A 21512-nucleotide genomic window follows, 5' to 3' on the forward strand; every position below is an offset into this window, starting at 1 on the left:
GTAAAGGAAGCGAGATGTCTTGTTTGTACCCCTCAGCGCTGAGCCATAAACATTCACCTGAGGGACGCCTTGCTACGGATGAGATGAGGGGTGTTGCCCCCAAGCAACTTTGGTTGCTGCAAATTTGTGCATCCATGCAGAGATGACTCTGCATCTCTGGGGCATTTACTCAGAGCTTTGTCCCTAGTTCACCTAGTTTACTTCCTTGCTGGTCTGATGCAACATCAGGCAGTTGCATACACACAAACACATGGAAGTGCCCTGAAAGTCCATACACGGCATTCAGGTGAGCAAGGCAGCAGGGCTTTGGATCAGAAGCAGGTTGACTGCTGCACCCAGAGCCATGCACTGATTATTCCTGTGTTGCATTCTGCTCTCATGTTTGTGCCGCCCCACCACATCAAAGAGATGATTTTCTCTCACTTTGCAACACATACGATTGTAGAGGAGATTGTTATGCATAACATTTTTCAAACTAAGCCAATTGAAATACGTAATCCATCCAATTTCAAATCAAAATAGACCCCATTTAGCATTTTTCCTTGCATATATTTTTAGAGATTCTAAGATATTTGTCTCTGAGATCTGCTGCCAACTGTTTGATACCATCAGAGGTGAATGAGAAAATCTATATTTTTTGTTTGTTAGTCAGGCCTTTAACTGGTAATTGCCTTGATGAAAGTGACAACCCTCAGAGTTAAAGTCACTAATGCAGTACGCAAATGACACCCATTCTCTTGATTTTGAGAGCTCTGTAGATGTCTGGTTTATTTTTTATATTTTGCATATTAAATATCTTTATTTTTTTCTCTTTTGTAAAAAAACAGTATAAAATACACAGTATTGCACATATTAAATAAATTGCACTTCTTTAAGGTACAGATAAACATCTACTTCTCTCTCAATGCTACAGAATAACTACTGAAAGAAACCTACTCTGCATGTACAAGAGTGGATGTGTGATCACATGTAGCCAACGGAAAGCAGCGAGTCGGAGCTTGTGAAGGTCAAACCAGTGACGTCTAGCAGTTTGCAAGGTGTTGTTGTGACAGGATATAAAGATTGTTATTCATGCCCTTGAAACCACTTTGGTGTATTCGTCTTTTGGGCAGTGTTTTTGGCTTTGAGAGGCTTTAAGCTCCTGCAGGCGCTGTTAAGGTAATTAATTTTTTAGATATTGGCTGCTTTCCCTCTCATTAAAGTTGTACTAGCCCTATTAGATGCTATACAACATATATTTATACATAGAGAATGCAAATATTTTGTCTGTACATAGTCTTTGAACCCTGTGTGGAGTTGCGGCATGAGTTACAGTCGAATCGATAGAACGAGATGAGCAGGAGCTGGTCATCTTTAAAAAGAAAAAAAAAGAAGGGCATGGCTGTGGACACTTTTTTTGTAGTGGTCTTTATAAATTCTTTAAAAGCTAGAAAATATCCTGCAAATCTGAGGGTTGTAAAAAGCATGCGAGGCGACACGCCTGCCACCCTGCACTGTAGAAGCCCTGGTTGTGATCAGAAGTGGCACACTCAGTCTCTCTGGCTTGGTTTCAGTAGCTAACGGAGTAGCTGATGCAGAATACTGCAGCAATACAATCACAGCTACCTTCTGTTTCCCCTCACATGTGCTACAAACCAACAATGTGTTGTTATACTTGGATTCTTGACTGAAAAAAAAGGAAACGGTTTTTCAGCTGAATTGACTGTGTTTTGAGCCAGAACTCTTTCGTTTTATACTCTTGAAGTTTAATCATATTGACTTATTTATTTGAGGGTATGAACATATGCACTGTGAGGTTAATAAGAACTAGGTTTGATGTGTGAAAAAGAATTAAGAGTCAGAAATGTTCCTTCTATGCACTGTAGTTTTGCACAGCCCCCTTCACAGCAGCTCATATAAATATATTCCATTAAACCTTAAATTGAATGTATATAGATATATATTTATATAGAAAAAAGTACATTGATTTCTACCTTTGCAAATGTTTTTTTAAGAAAATAAGTGTTATTTATTCATTCTTTACTTCAAAGTCAGTGGATTCAAGGAGACATATTAGAGATGGATAGAAAGTTGATCAAAGAGATCCAATAAACATCTCTGACATCTTTCTCCTTAAGGTCTCTTCTTTAGATGTTATGAACGTCTTAGTAGATGATCTACATGTGAGTTATTACTCAAAATAGTTCTTTTTATTAATTCTGCAGAAAATGTATCCTGAACAGTGTTAATTGTGCTTTGCAGTACGGCGATATGCTGTAGACCTCAGAGCGTGGTGGCTGAAGTGCCAACCTCTCCTGGAGGCTGGGGAGGAAAAGACAAAGTCCCAACTGGTGAATAGAAATGTGACGTTCACTGACTAATCCTGGAATAGAAGCCTGTGGACGTCAGCTAGAAAAATATATGCAAATAGACAGAGGGAATTGGAATTTGTCTTCTCACCTTGCTGATCTGCGAAAAAATTCCCTTGGTGTAATTTCACACCCTGTTTGAAGTAATTAGTTCAAAATAACTCTGCATCAATTTTTGGTAAGCATGACGTTTTTGAATTTTCCATGGAATCTGCACATCCCATTACACATCCTGTCGTCTGCAAGAAGGGGCTCAGTATCCAGTGGTGGAGCTCTCCATTAACACCAGGTCTCCCAAAAGAGAACAGAAGCCTATGGTTAAACCAAACGAATATGGACGAGCAGACAGACAAATAAATCCTGTGCATCAGTAGTGGGGAAGGAGACGGTCCTGTGTTTCTACAGGAACCAAAGTTTCCAGCGAGCGTGCTTCTTGGAGTCAGCTTTGGACTTGCGTTTAGGGGTGGAGGTGAAGGCCTCCTGAGGGTAAGGCAAAGAGGGGAAGTGGCCGTCCGCTGTAGGGCAAAGCCTCATCATCAGCGGCTGCAGCTTGTCCTCCTGCTGCTTGAAGTCCAGCTCCACACTGCAGCAAAGAAACAGACACAAAATCAGATCAAATGTTATCACACGCTGTTATTAATACCACGTTATCAAAATGCTAGTGCAAAACATTCTATACATACCAATCTGAGATAGCATTTGTTTGCATAAGTTTTCACATTCAAGGTGTATAATGTTATAATTGGTATATTTCTCTTGTGTTCTCTGCAATAGAAAACATGGATTGTTTTAACCAACCTTTACTTTGACTTTGGATTTTACCGTGTATTTTCTTCCTTTATCAACATTGAAAGCACCCTGGTCCCATCCCCTTCACGCTTCTTTTAATCCTGACATGTTTTGACTGCCACACTCTGCCTCTAACCATATTAAGTTTCTACATTTTGGCCTCTTGTCATTGACCTCTGCACAGGCATCTGTCACAGCATTGCTCAGCCGCTGTAGTGACCTATATTTTATGGATTACGCCATCCTTATTTCCCTTTAAAATCTCCCAATTTTGATTGCGTTTAATTACATCTGGCTGCCCACTTTGGCTGCTGCCACCGCTGTGGTGGTTGTGTTATTTGTTTTCTTATTGTGATTCATAAAGCAAGAGGGAAGCCCATTAGTATTTTTCCCAGTGAGGAGTACTTGCTCTCTGGAGAGGGGGTGTTGAGCTGAAGATCAACTCCTAAGCTTTTTAGGATTTTGCTTTATTTTATGTTGATGTGACCCATGTACACAATTGCAACATCAGCAAAGATATGGATGCCAAGTTGTACACAAACACATTCTCTCCCTTCTCTGTGTACTCCACATTTTCCAGGGTGCTAGGGGATTTATCTGGACCAGCCATCATTGTAATCCCACCCCCGCACACATCTGACTGCTAGGTTCTGCTAAGTGAAACTCAGATTACAGCCTCAGCTGTGTTAAATGTAGAGGAACTTTAATCTGCTAAAGCTTCTTCCAGCCACCAGACTGAGTCGGACAGACTTGCATCACGGCAGCAGGACACACTTCATGAATACTGCAGTTTGTCTGGCTAGAGCAGACACTGCCTTTTACACAGTGAGAGATTATGCAGAACTCAAGGTGAGCCGGGCAGCCAGACGCCGCTCTGACTGAAAGACATGGCATCCCTGCCCGCTGCTACACAAGATGTTTTTTTGAGAGAACATTTTATTAAATAGATATTCATTACAAAGTACTGGAAGTTAGTGATGATTAGTTTTGCATGTGAGCTGTCGTGCAGATTATTGTCAGTTGCATCAAGGCACTGCCAAATAATCATTTCCAGGCATTACACATGAGAGTCTGAAAGTGGGACGATTGCAAATAAAGCCTCAAAGTAAAATACCTCGGTTTTTATGCACTCTGATGCTTTTGGAATTGATAAGATGAACACAAATAAATGTAGGTGCAATGATTGGGTGCTGAAGCAGACACTCAGCACTTTGCATTTCTTTGACTCAGCCTTCAGACGGGGCCAAGAACACTGCAGCTATTAGCAATAAATCACAGGCTGTTAATTACACTGGTGTGAATCTATAAATCCAATTCACCGTGGGTGAGGTCTGTTGCTGTTTGTGTTCATGCTCTTTTTTCTGTGTGTGAAAGTAAATTAAGGTGTTAATATGTGTAAACCTGAACTAGACTACAAATAATTTGCAACAATGACTTTTGATGCTTGGCCAGATCAATGTGTCTAACTCAGCTCAGTAACGTCTTCAAAATGTAATCTATTCTTGACTAGAAAAAGGTCATTCATGCCTTGTTTTGCTTTACCCCATCTTCAACTTACTCTTTCTGGCATTCAACTGGTCCAACATTGAGCTGACAGGAAGTGCCAGGAAAGAGGAACCTTTGATTGAGATTATCTTTACACTATCTTATCGCTTTATTGATCCTCTCCTGCTGTTAATTCTCTTCTCTAGGTTCTATATAGTGTCAGACCTTTCTACCAGTTTTAGAATGTTTTATTTCCTTTGGTCATGCCCCAGGGAGCTGCACGTCCTGTGCGAACACGGCCCTCCCCACCATAATTTATAATAAGATCACGGTGTCTTCTGAAGTCAAACTCAAACTCGCACATTAAATGTAATTCATGGGCTGAAAAATTAACAGGCTCTTGCAGATCAAATAACTGGAGTAACACTGCATCAAAGGACTCTGTGATCAATGACGGTGTGTTTGTCAGAGTCTAATGAGTGTGTGCTGGTGTCATTCTGCAGTGAAGCAGTGTGAGAGTATTTCAGTGTCCTTTTTTCTCACTCCTGTAAAAAACTTCAATTAAGACCACAAAGGAGTAATCGGTGTGCATTTTTCGTGAAGAACTGTAGCTTAATGTTGCTGATTTTGCAGGATTTGTTTCTTGCTTCTTCACACAAAGAAAGTGTGACTGACTCTCACAGTGATAGGATTTTCCCCGCTCTGCAGTGTAAGCCTAATAATGCTGATACCGTTGTTGCTGTGCATCCACCGCTCGAGGGTCCTGCCTTGCAAGGACACAGCAATTTAACCATATTGATACAACCAGCAGATAATCTTCAATTGTTACATACAGCTCCGGATTAAGAGACCACTCCAAATTGTTCTTAAATCTTTATCTCTACATGTATGGCAGCCATTCCAGTGTTTGTTGAATTTCAACACAGAGAAAAAATGTCAGTAGAATAAAAAACAATCATTTAACTCAAAAACATAATAAAACAAGAGAAAATGATAATGCTGAAATGGTCTCTTAATTGTTTTCTTAAGTCTTGTAATATGTACTACATTAACTATTAACTATTATATCAATGTGATCAAATAAACACAGCAAATGAGTCGCTACAACAATAACCACAAAGGCTTTAAACTACTTTAGTTTTTTCTTAGTACTTAAAATAAAGAAATGTGACTTTAATTGGTTAAGATACACACCACTTGTGCATTTGTGTAGTAAAGTTTGTTTAAGCTTCAGCTATAATTTCAGATCTTGAGTAAATGGCATTGACCAGGGAATGTGAGAGCAGAACATTAGAAATCGTGCTTCAAGCGTTGATGCATGCCAATCCCTTCCTCTCTGCCATGTTTATTGTCAGATCCCTTGCTACACTGCTCAGTCAAGCACAAATGTCATGACCGAATTTTCCAAAGATAAAAGAAACTGACATCAGAGCTAATATGCAGACCCTCTGTTTGTAAATCTGCATTTCTAGCACATGTTTACATCCCACATCTGACACATCGTTTAAACCATTTATCCCCGTTCATAATGTATGTGATGTCACGTTATAAATCAGCATCCAGCTCCATCCTTTGAATTCCCTTTCACATGCTATCTTTGCTTTTACTATTTTTATTAGCTGTATTGCAGTCACACTAACTCCATAAAGACACCCCCTCGAAGACCCTCAGTGTACATATTTGAAGAACCAGCAGATTCCCGGTGCTCTCAAATCAACAGTGGTCCTGGTAGCTGATTATTTAATCTTGCCCTGTGTTATCTTTGTCAGAGCTAAATTTACCAATTAAATGTGCTGCTCTTATCAAATATGCAGCTTTCTGCCAGGAGAATCATACAAAGAAGAGGTGACGTGACATTCATCTTGGGAGCAGCATAGCAACACAATTTAAATGTCAGAAAATCTGCATAACTTCATTTGGGAAAAATAAAGTGAAAAGATAATCATCTGATCTTTGAAACGTACTCCAAAGGCCTTTTAATAAAAACATGTATCCGTTTCTACGCGGCCCAGTTACCAGCACCTCCTTATGAAACTGTCACGAGGCCTGATGTGTTGCTCCACATTTAGATTTCCCTTTCTGGCTAAACGTGAATATTGTTGGCATCTTTATGTCCCCTAGCCGCCACTCCCTTGAGTTGGTTGTGGGATCAGAACAAATTGAAGAAGGCACTTTGGATCTTGTCAGTCTTTAACCTTTCTTGCTTTGTATCCCGCTCACTCACTCACTCCCACTCGCTTCCTGTCATGTTCCTGCTCTCTAGAAGACAGTGTATGTCCAAGAAAAGTTCAAAATAATTCACACACACACACACACACACACACACACACACACACACACACACACACACACACACACACACACCTGCCCTTTACCCCACTTCAGACATCAACAAGACTTTATCTCTCCTCGTCACCTTCATCCTCATCGTGTCTCCCTGTCTCACATTCTCACCCCGCCTGCTTTTTTGTTGCTTTATCTTCCGCGGGTGTGAATGTTCGCTCCCTGACGAACCTCACTGTCCCTTCACATTGTCTGTCCTACCGAGGATCACTTTTGTAGCTATGGAAACCGGCTTGTCACCATGTTGGAAAACATCATTATGCCTGCACAAAAAGAGATATCTTCCCCCAGCAGAGTCGTGCATCAGGACAGCCTTGCTGCTCCGTCTTTTCCATGTGTTCTAATGTAATCAGCTCTCCAGCCTTTAGCAACGCTTAATTGATTTTCATAGCCTTGCACAATAGATGGGAGATTTTCCCCCTTTTTAAACACCCATTCCTTTTCAATAATATATTACTAGCACAGCGCAGTGTTATTTATATACTGTTTTATCATCAGATAGTTGTTTAATGACGAGCTGTTGCTGAATTAATCGCAAGCTAATGACAAAATTACAGTGATAGTCCTTTGTGAACAATGACACCCAGTGTCGGGGACCTCCCCAATCGCCTCCCCTAATCACATTCACTTACATCTATCTTCCTGTTTGATCAGCACATTAGCCCATTAAATGCAATGTGAGGAAAATGGGATTACAGGGTTTCTGCGTCAAGACCCATCACGACTTAATGCCTCGGGTTGTAAAATAAAGTGGAATGCTTTTCAAATCCTCAGCTTTTCTCCTTCTGCACCATCATGTCTGTTTAGTTTTTTACCCCAACCAGCCTCTCTCTCTGTTTGTCTGTCTTGCTTACTGTCAGACTACTTCAATTTAAAGTTCCTCCCAACCTTCAGGAGCAGATATTACATCATCTGTAATTATGGAATGAATTACAGTAATCTTTTCATCCCTTTCTCAACAATTCTGTCTTAATGGCATGTACGTTGTATTAAGCATTGAGTAGTTCATTTGAACACACAGTCAGATAATGGGAGGAGATAAGGTATTCAGGAGAAACGATGAGATAGAGGGAGAAAGTTACAGAAGGAGGATAAAAGAAAGTTCAAAATGATTTTAAAATGAAGTGGGACCAAACAAGGACAACAGAAAACAGCAGCTTGTGTATTCTGTTTGAAATCCATGCCTACCGCCTTCAGCAACGTATTGATCTGGTACAGTTGTTATGCTAAGGATGGGATCTGTGATGATGCCATAAACCCTTGGACAAATTGATTATGCTGAAGAATGCATGGCTGCGTCCTAACTTGGATAGTTAAAATGATTTATAGACGTATATGCCTGATATACCCTGATAGACAGCTTTACTTTCCACATACAGTGTTTGTTTCTCTATCAGCTCTGCTTCCTATCCTGTGCTCCTCCACCTCCGGAGAGGTTTTTTTCATGGAGATCTAAGTAATTAGATTGACATTTAATCCTCCTGCCTGTGTGAAAACAACTGTTATTTTTGATTCTGTGTCCAATCAACACAATTTACCATGCCGAGCCAGTCTCTTAAAGGAGGACTTGGTTAAATGTAATATATTTCAAACATCACACTTAGGAATTTCTGCCCTTTATGAAGTTGAAACCTTGCCAGGTGCCGGCGAGTTTTTTTCTGTTTCAGTTTTGTGCACTCCCTCTGAGGTTGAAGCATATCAATTGATTGTGGCAGATCTAGGGAGCAAAATGTGGAGATATTGTAAAGCGCTGGTTTGAAGACATTTGGTGTGAGCTCAAATTAAGTACAGGGCCAAATCTGACCTGGTTTGGTCTGTGACCCCTTTTTCAATAACATTCAATCGCATTCTCTCTGGGGATTTCACAGAGCAGGTATGGAAAAATCCTGATAAGACGGATGACACGTATAAATGATCGGCTCATATTCAAATGGCCACACTTAATCATAGCTTTTATTGCAGCCTGTGTTCTGCATATTTAAATCCCTCATTGGGAATACTGGTCATGCCGATATATAAATGAAACACCTTTCCTAACACCAGTTTTAGGTACAGGCTGAGCTGCCAAGAATATCTTGAGAAAAATAACCTCAAAATGGAATGACACGTCTAAATATATTTAGACACGTTATCACGCTGCAGTTTGTGCAGATTCAGAAGATGGTTAGCGAATGTCTCTAGAGTCGCAGAGGCGGGCACAGCGGGGCAAGCACAGTTGGTCTTTACTCTGGCAGCCAGAGCACAGAGAGCAGGGCCTTCTCTTCCCCTGGGCCAAATCACACAGAGTTACCATTAAACATGCTGCTGACTAATTTATAATACCAGCTGAGCTCCCATCTCAGCAGTCTGTCCCATGTCATCTATCCTTTGACCCTGTTCTGAACCCATTGCCCCTTAATTCCCCCATGCCAGGTTGTGCTCTTGCAGTGTCCTTCACATTATATGGCATAATTCAGCTCCGCTCACTTCATATTGCTGTTTCGTTGTAAAGGCAACCGTTCTTGTTGTCCAGCCCTTGGCCATGCAGAGGTGCTGGTAATTTAATAGGAAACTGATCCGATTCAGGAGCTGATGAAGTTAAGCTAGGGGCTTATCAATTATTGGGAGCAGTAGAGGGGAAATTAATTAACTGGGTATTTTCAAGTGCATTGATAACTGAGGCAAACCGTATCCTCTTAAACCATTGTATTGATCCCCTCTCACCCTCAGTCTCTATACATTTCTGCTTCTGAGTGTAAGTAGTCACCAAGAAGAAAAACGTCCATAACTCAATACATTTTGAATGATGGATTAGCATGACATTCATGATGCCCAGAGGAAGTGTACTACTAACTTTGATCCCATAAAATGTTGTCCTTGTGCCACACTGAGGTTTCCATTTGTGAACTACAGACAACTGCTGTATCTTGACAACTTCATAATGGATTGTCAGTAATGGATGTGCAGTTATTCAAACTCCCTAAAGGATATTTTGTAATGACTTTGGTGATCCCTTGACCTTTTATCTAGAAGCTACATTAGTTCAGATCAAATCCAATACTTTGGGCAATGACCCACATTTCAGCAAAGATGGTAACCATAGTAAAGAATGAACCTGCTAAACATCAGCATTTTGGAATGGTTACAGTCAGCATGTAAGAGGAACATTTAGCTGTTTCTGATTCACCAGCTATTTTTTACAACAAATTATATTGACCGATTCTCATCATAAGTTCTGACAGCTGAAATGGACAACTTGTCAGAAACTGGAAGAGATTCAAGTCACAACAAAGTCTCACATCTCACTTTCTCTTTAAAAGCTATTGAAACAGTTCAATACTCAATATATTTTCTGCTGCCGACTAATTGTTAAATCGACTTCTTGTCTGGACATCATTTCACATTTATCAACACATTCATGCACAAATCCAAGGTAGACATTTTCACCAACTGACATACCATTCATAGAGAGAGTACTGTGTACCAGGGTAGACTAATGACTTTGGCAAACGCCTGTACTGGTTGTCAAATCAATTGAACTGAATCTGAAAGTATGCTGAAACTCAGTTGGCTTGGCAACTTCATTTATTATGCTCGGATGATAATTAATTTCACCTTTCTGCTCTGTGCTCACTCATTCCATTTTATGCATCCTCTCTGCTTTTCTACCGTGTGCCCTTTTGTATTTTAATCCAGTTAACCCTATTCCTGCTTCACACCCTTCAGTGAGTGAAGCTGTGTGGGAAATCTGACAGATGAGATGCATAGCTAGAGAGAGAAAGCAATGTGTAAATGTCACACGTCCCCATGTGCTCATTAACAGCAGCCACATTAGTCTTGCATCCCCTGCTCCTCTACAACATCCCTTTTCCACCTGTTCACTTTCCCTCAAGGAGAAAGGACAGGGCACATTTGGATCATCGTGTCTTTGAAGAGGAATGGCCACTCACCTGTAAATAATGCATGCGCTGTTCCGGCATGTGTCGCAGTTGGCCGTGTCCTGTCCAGTTCGATAGGAGAGTCTGCGAGGAAGATAAGAGTTGTGAATGAGTAATTACAGGACTTGTTAAGCTGCTCCCTCACACCTTCCTTTCCCATCTTGTTTGTCATCCCTCGTTAGCAGGACCCGAGTAAATTAGGTTGATGAGGAGTCATGCTGCCCTCCTGAGTGGCCTGTGTCCAGCAGCCAGGGCAGAAAGTGCACAGTGTCGGCAATTAGCCGTGGTTGACAGATTTTTTAGGTCAAATAAGGCAAAGTAGAATAGAGAATGATTTTTAAGCAGTAGATATGACAGGATTGTTACTTTTCCATTCACCTACATTACAAATGTTCTCATATAATGAGAAAAATAGGTTAGGGTGAAATTAAGGATTATTTTAGTTATTGATCAAGTAACATGAATTACATTTTTAGATATAGATGTGAGAAAACTGCTTATCCTAATATCAATGTTTTAGTTTCTCACACTATACAAATCCAATCATTGAATATTGATTATAAACCCATCAATATCCTATTATATTATATCCTGTGTGTCCCTATGTTGTCAGTTTATCAGTTGGTGCTGAGATGAAATCCCATTATAGACCCCCATTTCTCAAGGGGGCAGCTAAAGACCAGGTGATGGCCCTGAATTGAACCACTTGATTTCATGCTTCAAAGGTTCAATGGTTCTCTTATTGGATTATCATGTGGAAATGTGCTTATTGATTGGCAGCATAGTTTCCTCTTATAATTAACGACACATTACATTGGAAGTACCGCAGCCTTACTTCATCAATGGCATGGGCTCTGCTGCTTGCTTTTTTTTTATCCAGACGTATGAATGCAGTGTTGAAAACCCAGTTCAACTTTTAGTCTTTTGGTAGCTGATATTTACCCAGGTTTCATGCCAACAAAGCCATTTTTAGTCTGAACTTAGAATGACTTTTGTTTTACCAGGCTAATTAACCTGCAAACTACTTGAATGTCATTTTGTAAGACTGTTATGAAATATGTGAAGCTGAGTTTGTTGCAGCAAAAAACACACTCTTTATCAAAAGAAACTTGTTGAAATTGTTTTGTCCAGGTTTTAAGATGTTCCAGATTCATGTCTTTGCCCTAATATAATGGATGTCAATGGAAAATGATTAGAGATGCCGACAGCAATGATTAATAATAGTAACATATCTTTCCAGAAACAATGTCCTTGTTGCTCTGGACAATCTGCAGATCTCATTGTGTCAAGTGAAACTGCACATTAGTACCTCATGTTTGGTCAAGCGATATCATTTACGATACTACAAAATCAGTACAATTCAATTATTCTTAGTTATTCTCTCAACTTTTCACAAAATCACGTCGTTCTTAAAGCTAATGGTTGTTCAAAGCTCTGAATACTTCAGATGTTTTGAGCTGAAGAACTTCAGGCCTATCTTGAAGTAGTAGGAGACCTTTTGATCTGATCAGTATTGTGCACCATAAGTGTGCTACCAAAAAATCTGACCACTTCAGCATTCCAATCCTAACTATCCGTTTAGTGCTATATCTTTAAGTGAGGTGATTTTTTATTTATTTAAAGTGGAGTTTAAAGCTGTCGCAATTTAGACTATCGAAGAGTGGCAGGATACAGGGAGTTTGCAGCTGGACATTGTAATTAGAGCTGCCATTACAAATATGTGGAGTTAGGCCCTTCCACACTCCATCGAGGGAGAGTCGATCAGATACCGCGATGCATACACGGCTAGGCCAGCCTTAGAATAACTCACCTTTGTCCATGTCTGTCTAATTGTTAGATCTTTTCATGCTTCATCTTCGTTCCTTCACCCACACTGACGGGATAGAGATCTTTGGTGATAGAGAAATATAAGTTACAGAGCCATTTCGCAATCCGAACTTTTAAGCTAAAGCTACACATCTTGAAAGGGAACGACCAACTCCACCTAGCGAGCCTAGCACAGCAGGGCAACTACGAGCGAGCCCTGGCTCACAGCCTCCGAGAGGCACTGCAAATTGTACTGCGGGAATGCCTGGTATTTGCAACTGATCGATTTGGTGTTTGGAGCCACACTAAATTTGCAAACTTGAGTTGTCTAACCAAGGCAGCAACGAGACACCAAAGCACAGCTGGGCACTTGGAAGCACTGGTGCTTTTGAAAACCTTTGGGGACACCCGAGTGGATCTACAGCTCAACGAACAAGTGCGCAGGGAAACGGAGCTCCACAACGAAAGGGTGAACAAAAATAGGGAAATATTGAAAGACTGATTGATTGTTTCCTGTTTTTGGGTAAACAGGAACTTCCATTTAGGGGACACGATGAAAGCGCCGAGTCCAGAAACAGAGGAAACTACGTGGAGCTTCTTTCTTTTCTTGCTGAGAACAACACAGATTTGCATTACCACCTGTACACAAACAACATGTTTACTGGGACGTCAGGCAAAATACAAAACGACCTGATTTATGCTATTGCTGAAGTGATGGGAGAAGAGATCAAAATGAAGATTAAAAAAGCACCCTTTGTCGCTGTTATGGTGGACGAGACGTCAGATGTGGGTAATGTAGCACAGCTGGCACTTGTCTTGCGTTATGTGACAGACACAGGTGTCAAGGTTTGTCAGATAATCTGATTAATTAAGTTAACTGTAAATGCTGATGTATTCATTATAAATGCTTCAGAAATATTAATATAACTCTGTTGTACTTGACTATGTTAAGGTGATGCAACGCCCGGTTATACTGCGTTTCTGTCTAAATGTATAGTTTCTAGAGCCATGGCGTCATAATGATGGTATTAAGAGGTGGAATAATTCAGGTAGGACTGTGTAGGACATCACTGAAGGCCTAGGTGTGAAATGCACAGCCCGCCACTGGAAACTGCACAACTGTTCAGTGAGGTCTGTGGGTCATCACTAGTTGGAGATATTGCTCTTCAGATGAAGTTTTCTAATGCTTTTAGTGCCACAAATCAAATTCCAGGTACCTCCATTGTGTTTGGGTCAAGGCAGAAATCATTGAGCGAATACTACAAAAATCAAGTGACAACATTTCACTGTTTCTTAGTTATTCATCCAAACCTTTTCACCAAAAATCACTGTCGTTTCTTAAACTAATGGTTGTTCAAAGTCACTGAATTCACCTTTTCATTGATGTTTATGAGCTGACATGAACATTTCAGTGTCATCCTAATCTTTGAAGTAGTAGGGGAGGACTCTTTTTGACTCTGTCTCAGGTATTGTGCTCATAAGGTGCTCACCAAAAAATCTGACCACTATCATACATTTCCACTCCTAATCTACTCCTTTTAGTGCTATATTCTTTATGAGGTGTTGATTTTTTATTTATTTAAAGTTATTTAAAGCTGTCGTCAATTTTAGACAATCTGACAAGAGTGCAGTGATACAGGGACGTTTGCAGCTTGGAGCATTGTAATTTAGGAGCTTGCCATTACCAGAAATAGTCTGGGAGGGTTCAAGGCCCTCTCCACACTCCATCGAGGTGAGTCGATCAATACCCTGCCGATGCGATACACGGGCAGCCCGCTCCTTTGAATAACTCACCCTTATGCTCTCTATGTCTTGTCGTAATGTCTAGATCTTTTTCTGCTTCCATCTCTCGTTCCTCCCCACCCTTCTTGTTGAGTCGATAAGAGAAAATAAAAGAGCAGATCTCATTTCGGCAAGCCTCCCTGGAGAGAGTTAAGCCAAAACTGCCATCAACAGTATATTTATCCACCCAACCCCCCATGTGCTACTAGGTGAGCCCTGCCAAAGGTCATTGAGTGGGTGGGAGTCCAAAGGCCTTAAAACAAACACATATACAATGTTAATAGACAGGCTAGCAACAAGTCCCCATGAGTGTGATTAATTGGGTCCAGCCCTTACTGGATGATGATGCAGCATCTTTATTTCCTGAGCTTTGTACCTTTTGGATGCAGCCAATGATGTTCTTTAGAACTGCAGCGCACCCTTCACACTGGGTTGTATTGTATGCTGCTGTTATCAGGGATATATATGAATGTGTGCTTGCATGCATAGAGGGGGTTTGAAAGTCATGTTCTGCCTATACAATGTCAGGTGACTTCAATTAGCTCTTCTAAGTTGAATAATCATTACAAAGTAACCATGTTCTAGGTCATTCATCAAAAGGTATTAGCCTTTGTACCCAAAGGAAAAAAAGTGTACTGTAATTAAAACAGAGCATTATGGTTAGACTGCCAATCACAGAGCCTAACATTCTGATTCAACAGTTAAACAGATTTGCCTGTCTGTCTGTTTTTTAACCATAGAAACTTCAGGTTTTCGATGTAGAGTAACTGAGTAATTCAGGATATCGATGTAACATTTCACTTATTTTTATCATGACTCCATAGCCTTCACTTAACTTGTTTTGTGTGTGTTTAACATGAAAAATGTCATATAACGTAAGCAGTTATACATAAGATAATTGCACCAAGCTCACCGACAGCCTGAGGGCATTCTTATTTGTTGTATCAGTGACATTTATGTGAGGGGAGCTTGAAGCTAATGTAGTGTGACTTAAGCAGGGTCAGAGTCGTTGGCTTGGCTCGATTCTAAAACTGGAGTAAAAAGTAGAGGGTCAGTTGGGCTCAGATTGCAAGCCTTGAAACTTGTTTAACCAAATATAGAGTTTTACGATTAACATATGGAAAGACAATGTGATTGTTTCTTGATCACCAGATGGCACCATTAAACAGTAGGCACTCAGTTTTATTAACAAGTAAAGCCTCTTCTTCTTCTTCTCTTCTCCTCCCCCACCTGCCACTTTAGACACATCTGATAAGCCAGATGTGCTTGGCATCACAGCACCACATGTCCGCACACTTTTTCCACTCACAACACACTTTTTATGAGTTTGGCGGTAGGAGATTAAAGCTGCCTTGTGAAAGATTGAAGGAGGATAATTGCTCACACTGTTGTAAGATCTGTGTTTTGCTCAATCCCTGTTGAATAGGACTTTTACCCCGTCATTCAGTCAAGTTGATATTGAGAGTTGCTTTCAAACACTTTTGTGGTTGTGAGGCTAGAAGACTGACATGTGTACCTCTGTGGTAAATTCCAACACACTCCAGGTTGCTATGATGTTGATTATATGCATTTTCTCACTCCATACCTCTCCACGGTGCTGGTCAAACCAGATAGTGATCTGAGTGCAGAGGCCCAGCAATTCACTCAACAAATTGGCCATTTTGTTTGCCTCATCCCCTTGGACAGACAATCCTATATTTCTGCCACCCGTGTAGATACTCAGTATCCATTGGACAGTAAATTAGTTTTTTCAAAGGCCTTGGACCTACTAAATAATCAAAGCATGCAGCTGGATGAGGCCATTTGTTAACATTCTAGTTTTTCTTATCACAAAGTACTTGAGAGAATAATTCCATGATTGAATGTTCCCCTTGGAATGATATTTTTTTCAGCATCATGATAATGACATTCTTATATTTTGACATATTCAGTATGGGTTTACTATGGTTTGAAGGCCAGATCCATAAAGGCAGTATTTCACACAATGGGTCACGACTTGTGCCCAAACTGGTACGATGTGTAGTCTGTTAATAAGTTCTGCAGAAGCTCTGTCATATCTGTAGTGGCATTTTTTGGCACATCCAGGTGAAAGCCACATCAACTCGGCTTCATGCAGCTGTTATCTAATTTTAAAAACATAGGGCTCTGCTGAACAGCTGTCACGCGTACATGCCTGTCCTTAAGATTTAGAATAATGTGACACGTCGAGAGGGGACTTGTTCTGCTCATGCTGAGTCTTGGGCCCAGTGTCTCTGATTTTGACATGTGTTTTCTGTTTTGCTAATGTGTGCCGGACATCACTATGGAGTATGGAGGCAAAAATCACGTTTGTTACATCAGAAGCCCCCCCCAATATTCTTCTTTTAGACAGATTAAGTGTCTGATTCATCGTTTCTTAGTCTATGTAAGTGTTTACTCAATCACTTAATTCATGGCTGGCCTTTCACTCTGTTGCTAAGGTAATCTTTGGTTTCACTTTTTTCAAGTTTTAAATTTGGTAAACAGCGCACTGTCATTTGGATTTGAACTCATTTTGTATTGTACTAACTCATTTGCAGTGGAATATGAAATGGGAGAGGACAAGTCAAAAGGTGCATCTCTAGTGTAAATCACAAGCTGTAAGTGAGATGTCTTACCCTTCTCTGTGGGCCTCCCCCTTCTCCAGCTCCTGGATGACCCCCAGCAGCACTTTGATGGTCTCTTGGCTGGAGCTGATGAGATTTTCCATGGCCTGGAGCTGTGCTTTAACCTCCCCATCCTGATTCATAGGCACTATTTGCTTGCAGGCCTCCTGTGTTTGGTCAGGCGGTGCCCCACCAGCCTCACCACCTCTGCAGGGTGTCAGAGGCTCCTCCATGCCCCGTAGAGGCCGGGCTGATAGCTGTCCTGTGTGGCACTGTGCCTGTGTTGTACAGCCTCCACTGGAGCGGGGTAGCGTCTGACTCTGCAGCCCGTTGAGCTGCAGGGCTTTCTTCCGCTTGCTCCGCACAGACGGACTGTCCAGGCACTCCACCTGCGTGAGGGAGTTCCAGGCTAGGGGGCCGGTAACCTTGGAGGCCCTGTCCGGCAGGGTTCGGGACGAGCCCTCCTCCAGATTTAGCAGCTGCCTCTTGGCCGAGCGGTCTGTATCGGCCTCCCTGTGTTGTAATCCTGTCCTGCCTTTGGATGGGACACTGCAGAGCTGGTACTCTGCCTGTGCTCCGGCTCCGCTTCCTCTCTGTGTGTTTGCAAGGCAGTCTGTGTCTGCAGAGCAACTGAGCTGCAGAGCGTCAGAGCACAGGCCATCAGGTGCAGTGTGCTGCTCCACTGTGGCAATGCACTCATTAGTATGGAGCAGAGCCCTGGTCCTACGGACTCCGCTCCCCCCGCATGCTCCCTCCTCCTCCTCCTCCTCATCTAAACCCTGCTCAGCAGCTCTGGACTGCTTGACCTCCATGGCAAAACCGTTATTCTGACCTTTATAAGTTTCCACGGCCGCCGCGTGCTTAAGGGTGTGGCCTTTCTTGCGCTCAAAGGGAAAGGTCTGATAGCGTTTTTTCAGGTCAGGGGACGTCTGCACCCCTGTGCTCCTCGTGACGTTTGGGATGGATCGGCGGGCAGGGACGGTCATGTATTTGCGATACGCCACTTTGTATGAGATGGGCTTGCCACCTTTCCCCGCTGCATGTAACTCCGCCTCCCGTTGCTCGTTTTGTGCCTCACAAATATCCTTGAAACGCACTTGCAGGGCCTTGTTCCTCTTCCTCACCTGTCGACTGGCTTCCAGGGAATACTTCACCTCCAGCGCCAGGGAGGTCGAGGGCAAAGGCGCTGCCTCCGAGTCAGACTCTGAGTTGGTGAGCATACATTTGCCACTCTCCTTGCTCACCATGTTTCCTGAGAAGCATACCGAAAGACACTGTGTTAATCATTTGTATAAAATGGCTTAGACAAAGAACTTTGACTGACTATAACATCTTACTTGACAGAAAACGACCAACAGAGGAACGTTTGGAAATATTTAATGAATATTCTGAAAAAGACATGCATGAAAAGCAAATGTCTATTTTAAAGGAGCAGATTTGTCATTTATTTTAGGTTAGTTCCCTTGATAAATAAGTATATTAGGAATACTTGAGTTTTAAAATAATAATAATTTCTGCATCCTACACTGGCGGCCTGATTAAAGTAAACCTTTTCTTTTGTATTGCCAGTTAGCTAGGGTCTTTAATGTTTTCAATCCCTCTGTGTTTATTTACAAAAAAACTGCAATATCAGCATGTGCTAAAAAGGATTTTAGCAGATTTCCGTTGTATTTAATCTCCTCCTCTATGAAACCAATAACTCCAAATTCCATTCATTTATCATTGCCAGTTTAAACTACCAGTTCCTCCTCCGCCTCTCCTACTTGATGAGTGTTTGTTAATCAGTGTTTGTGTCTCAGTTTGTATGGGAGCTTCCAGTCAATGCTCTTACAAACTCTAACACACTCAAGTACCCTAAGTTGACACTTACAGCATACTGCTGAGTATGCTGAAGGCAGTGCATGAGGTCTGCAGGTAATTTCCATGGTTCGTTAGGTTCAGCAGGAGTCTTGACTGTCTGACTTTTCCCTATCACAGTTAATTATTAAGTAAAAGTTGGATTAAAAACTATCTTAGAGCACATTTTTAGTCTTCTAGTATATGCAAGTGCACACTTTACTATTCCATTTTCTAAATGAACAGATTCAAGGAAATGTGAAAAGATAGGGACAATACCTGCAAACAGACTGTTTTTAAAAGACATTTATATTAACCCCTTAAGGAGAAAAATCCAACCCAGAGATATACATATGTTATCTTTCCCCACTACCACACACATGTGTGTGTGTGTGTGTGTGTGTGTGTGTGTGTGTGTGTGTGTGTGTGTGTATGTGGGTGTAGGTGTGTGTGTGGGTGTGTGTATATATATATATATGTGTATCTGTTAAATTCTTCACTTAATTTGGAGATTTTCTTTTTTAATAAGGTTATCTCCAATTGTAGAATATATATTTATATATATAATGCTCCTTCTGCCTCCTGATTTACACAAAGCAAACACCCCACATGCTCAGGATTACCAGTCAAAGATTATCTGCCATGACTTCTCTGTCAACAGGGAATTATTTTTCAAATATTTTTCAAACATGTCTGTTCACTTAACCAGGAGCTATGAAATAGATCTTTTGTCTCTTCATCACATTATTACTTTGTGTTATTCTTGGTCTCAGGTTCTGCCACAGACTTTGACTAACTCATCTAATATCTAACAGTCTCATTTACAGACATGTATAGTCTCTTGTATACACGCAGTTTTATGCCAGTATGTTGGCAAAAAAGTTCGCTTTTTTTCTGCAAAAGCTGGCCTGGCAATTTTCTGACTTTTTCTCTATGAATAAAACATGTTTCCAGAATTAGAAAGGTGCTACTCCGCTCGCTTAGCATGAAAAGCAAAGAGTTTTGCTCAGAATTCTTTTTTTTAAGTTCTTGTCAAAAAGAAACCCACGGGTAAAACTGAAAAAAAATATTACAGACATATGGACCCAGCAATTCCACAAATTGACAGTCTCCCGTGAAAATGTCCAAACATTGCCCAGTATTGTAGCATGCCCACACAGACAGGTTAAGAGATTGCAGATTGCTGTGGTGCATTCAGTTTTGTTTGATTCTCAACACAGGTGTGTCCAGATAACCAGGGAGAACAGTGCAAACTCTTTTTGTGGAAACAGTCTATAATACAGCCGTCACAAAATACATTAGGAAAGATATCCTTCCAACAGTAAAGACACTTCTGCCATACAGTACATGGACGAGTTATACCTTGCATCGTACAGTGCATGGAAAGTAAAATCAAAATGCAATACAGTATGTTCTCATGAAATTATCAGCCCCAGTCAGTGCAGGAAAGGCCACAGAAATATAAAAAGTAAACACGTAGTGCAGTTATACGTGAAAGCACATCAGCAACAAGTTGGCAAGAAGATCTCCACCGTGTATGCATATAACGATCCAAAGACTTCTGACCCTTTTGATAAAGGGTTCACTGAGCAATAAATGCAGATTATATGACAATGAAAAGGGGAAGATCCACGGCTGCATATAGCAATTTTCCAATCACAATCCGGCTGTGCAGCATTTGAATCTTTCCAGTCGAAGATAGTCAGATTGGTTTGGTTTGTTTGTCTGTTAATACAATGTTTAGTGCCCAGCTATTATCCATCACCAGTATCGCTCGGCTTTCCTGGTCCATCACTGTCAAAGGATGACATTTTGAATGAGAGATTAAATTGTTAACCTACATCCCCTCTCCCAATGAGGTCAGCAAAAACGTCTGTTATTTTACCCCTAAATCAAACAGTTTATGCAATTTGTGTCAAAGTATATTTAATTACAGTTCACGGTGCTCCACCCCCTCTGATATAAAGACATGGATGTAGTTTGTCAGCCTAAACAGCAACAGGGTTTTCTGTTCTGTCCCTACACACAGCCTTTACAATGCATACAGTTTCATGGTATTGTATCATTTCCTCACTTTTAAATGAGATACATTTTGACATGTCAGCACTGCAGGCTGAATGATTTGTCCCTGGCTCCTCATATCTGATTTTTTTTACCATTGGTACGGGCCCAGGCGACAGCAGCAGCACACCTCCGGCTGGAAGACCACCCTCTAGCCTCTTGCATAAACAGCATGACTCATCACGAAAGACTGGGACAGCTGCTCCTTTTTAGGAGGGCCTGATCCTTTTTTCTTTTTCTTTCTAATTTACGGGCTAGTAATTGAAGTGAACTGACCCACTATTCTCTCCCCAGTAGGACAGACCAAAAACAGAGCTCACGGGTCAAGTGCGAAAGGCAAAACACATCAGGACATGTTCACATCTGACCTTGATTTAGCTACTCAGCTCACATTGCTGTCACATTGGTGCTGAGAGTCTTTATTTGGGTTATTTCCAGGGACACGACTTCATGTTCTCCCTGATGAGAGCCTGTTTAGCCCTGCTGGTTCTTGGGAATATTAGTTCAGCCATTGTTTCAAG

General features: G+C 41.2%; 2 protein-coding genes across 3 annotated transcripts in view; one reads left to right on the forward strand and one right to left on the reverse strand.

Moving 5' to 3' along the window:
* dock1 (dedicator of cytokinesis 1) overlaps window positions 1–21512 on the forward strand; it is a 157038-nt gene that overhangs the window by 65000 nt on the left and 70526 nt on the right. The gene's annotated exons all lie outside the window — the stretch shown is intronic.
* Window positions 853–21512, reverse strand: part of LOC134870775 (inhibitory synaptic factor 2A) — a 28260-nt gene continuing 7600 nt past the window's right edge. Inside the window, exons 2-5 of one of the 2 annotated variants that reach the window (XR_010166602.1) lie at window positions 17107–18346; window positions 10895–10966; window positions 2440–2931; window positions 853–2301 (exon numbers count right to left, since the gene is read on the reverse strand). Coding sequence is in view for 1 of the 2 variants with exons in the window: in XM_063893166.1 (XP_063749236.1) it covers window positions 2748–2931; window positions 10895–10966; window positions 17107–18341 (1491 nt within the window). In the remaining variant the exon portion in view is untranslated. Of the gene's footprint in view, window positions 2932–10894; window positions 10967–17106; window positions 18347–21512 lie in introns of both variants that reach the window. The other variant, XM_063893166.1, reaches the window with a different exon arrangement.

This window comes from Eleginops maclovinus, chromosome 10 (genome assembly GCF_036324505.1).
Source record: "Eleginops maclovinus isolate JMC-PN-2008 ecotype Puerto Natales chromosome 10, JC_Emac_rtc_rv5, whole genome shotgun sequence".
NCBI classification, from domain to species: domain Eukaryota; kingdom Metazoa; phylum Chordata; class Actinopteri; order Perciformes; family Eleginopidae; genus Eleginops; species Eleginops maclovinus.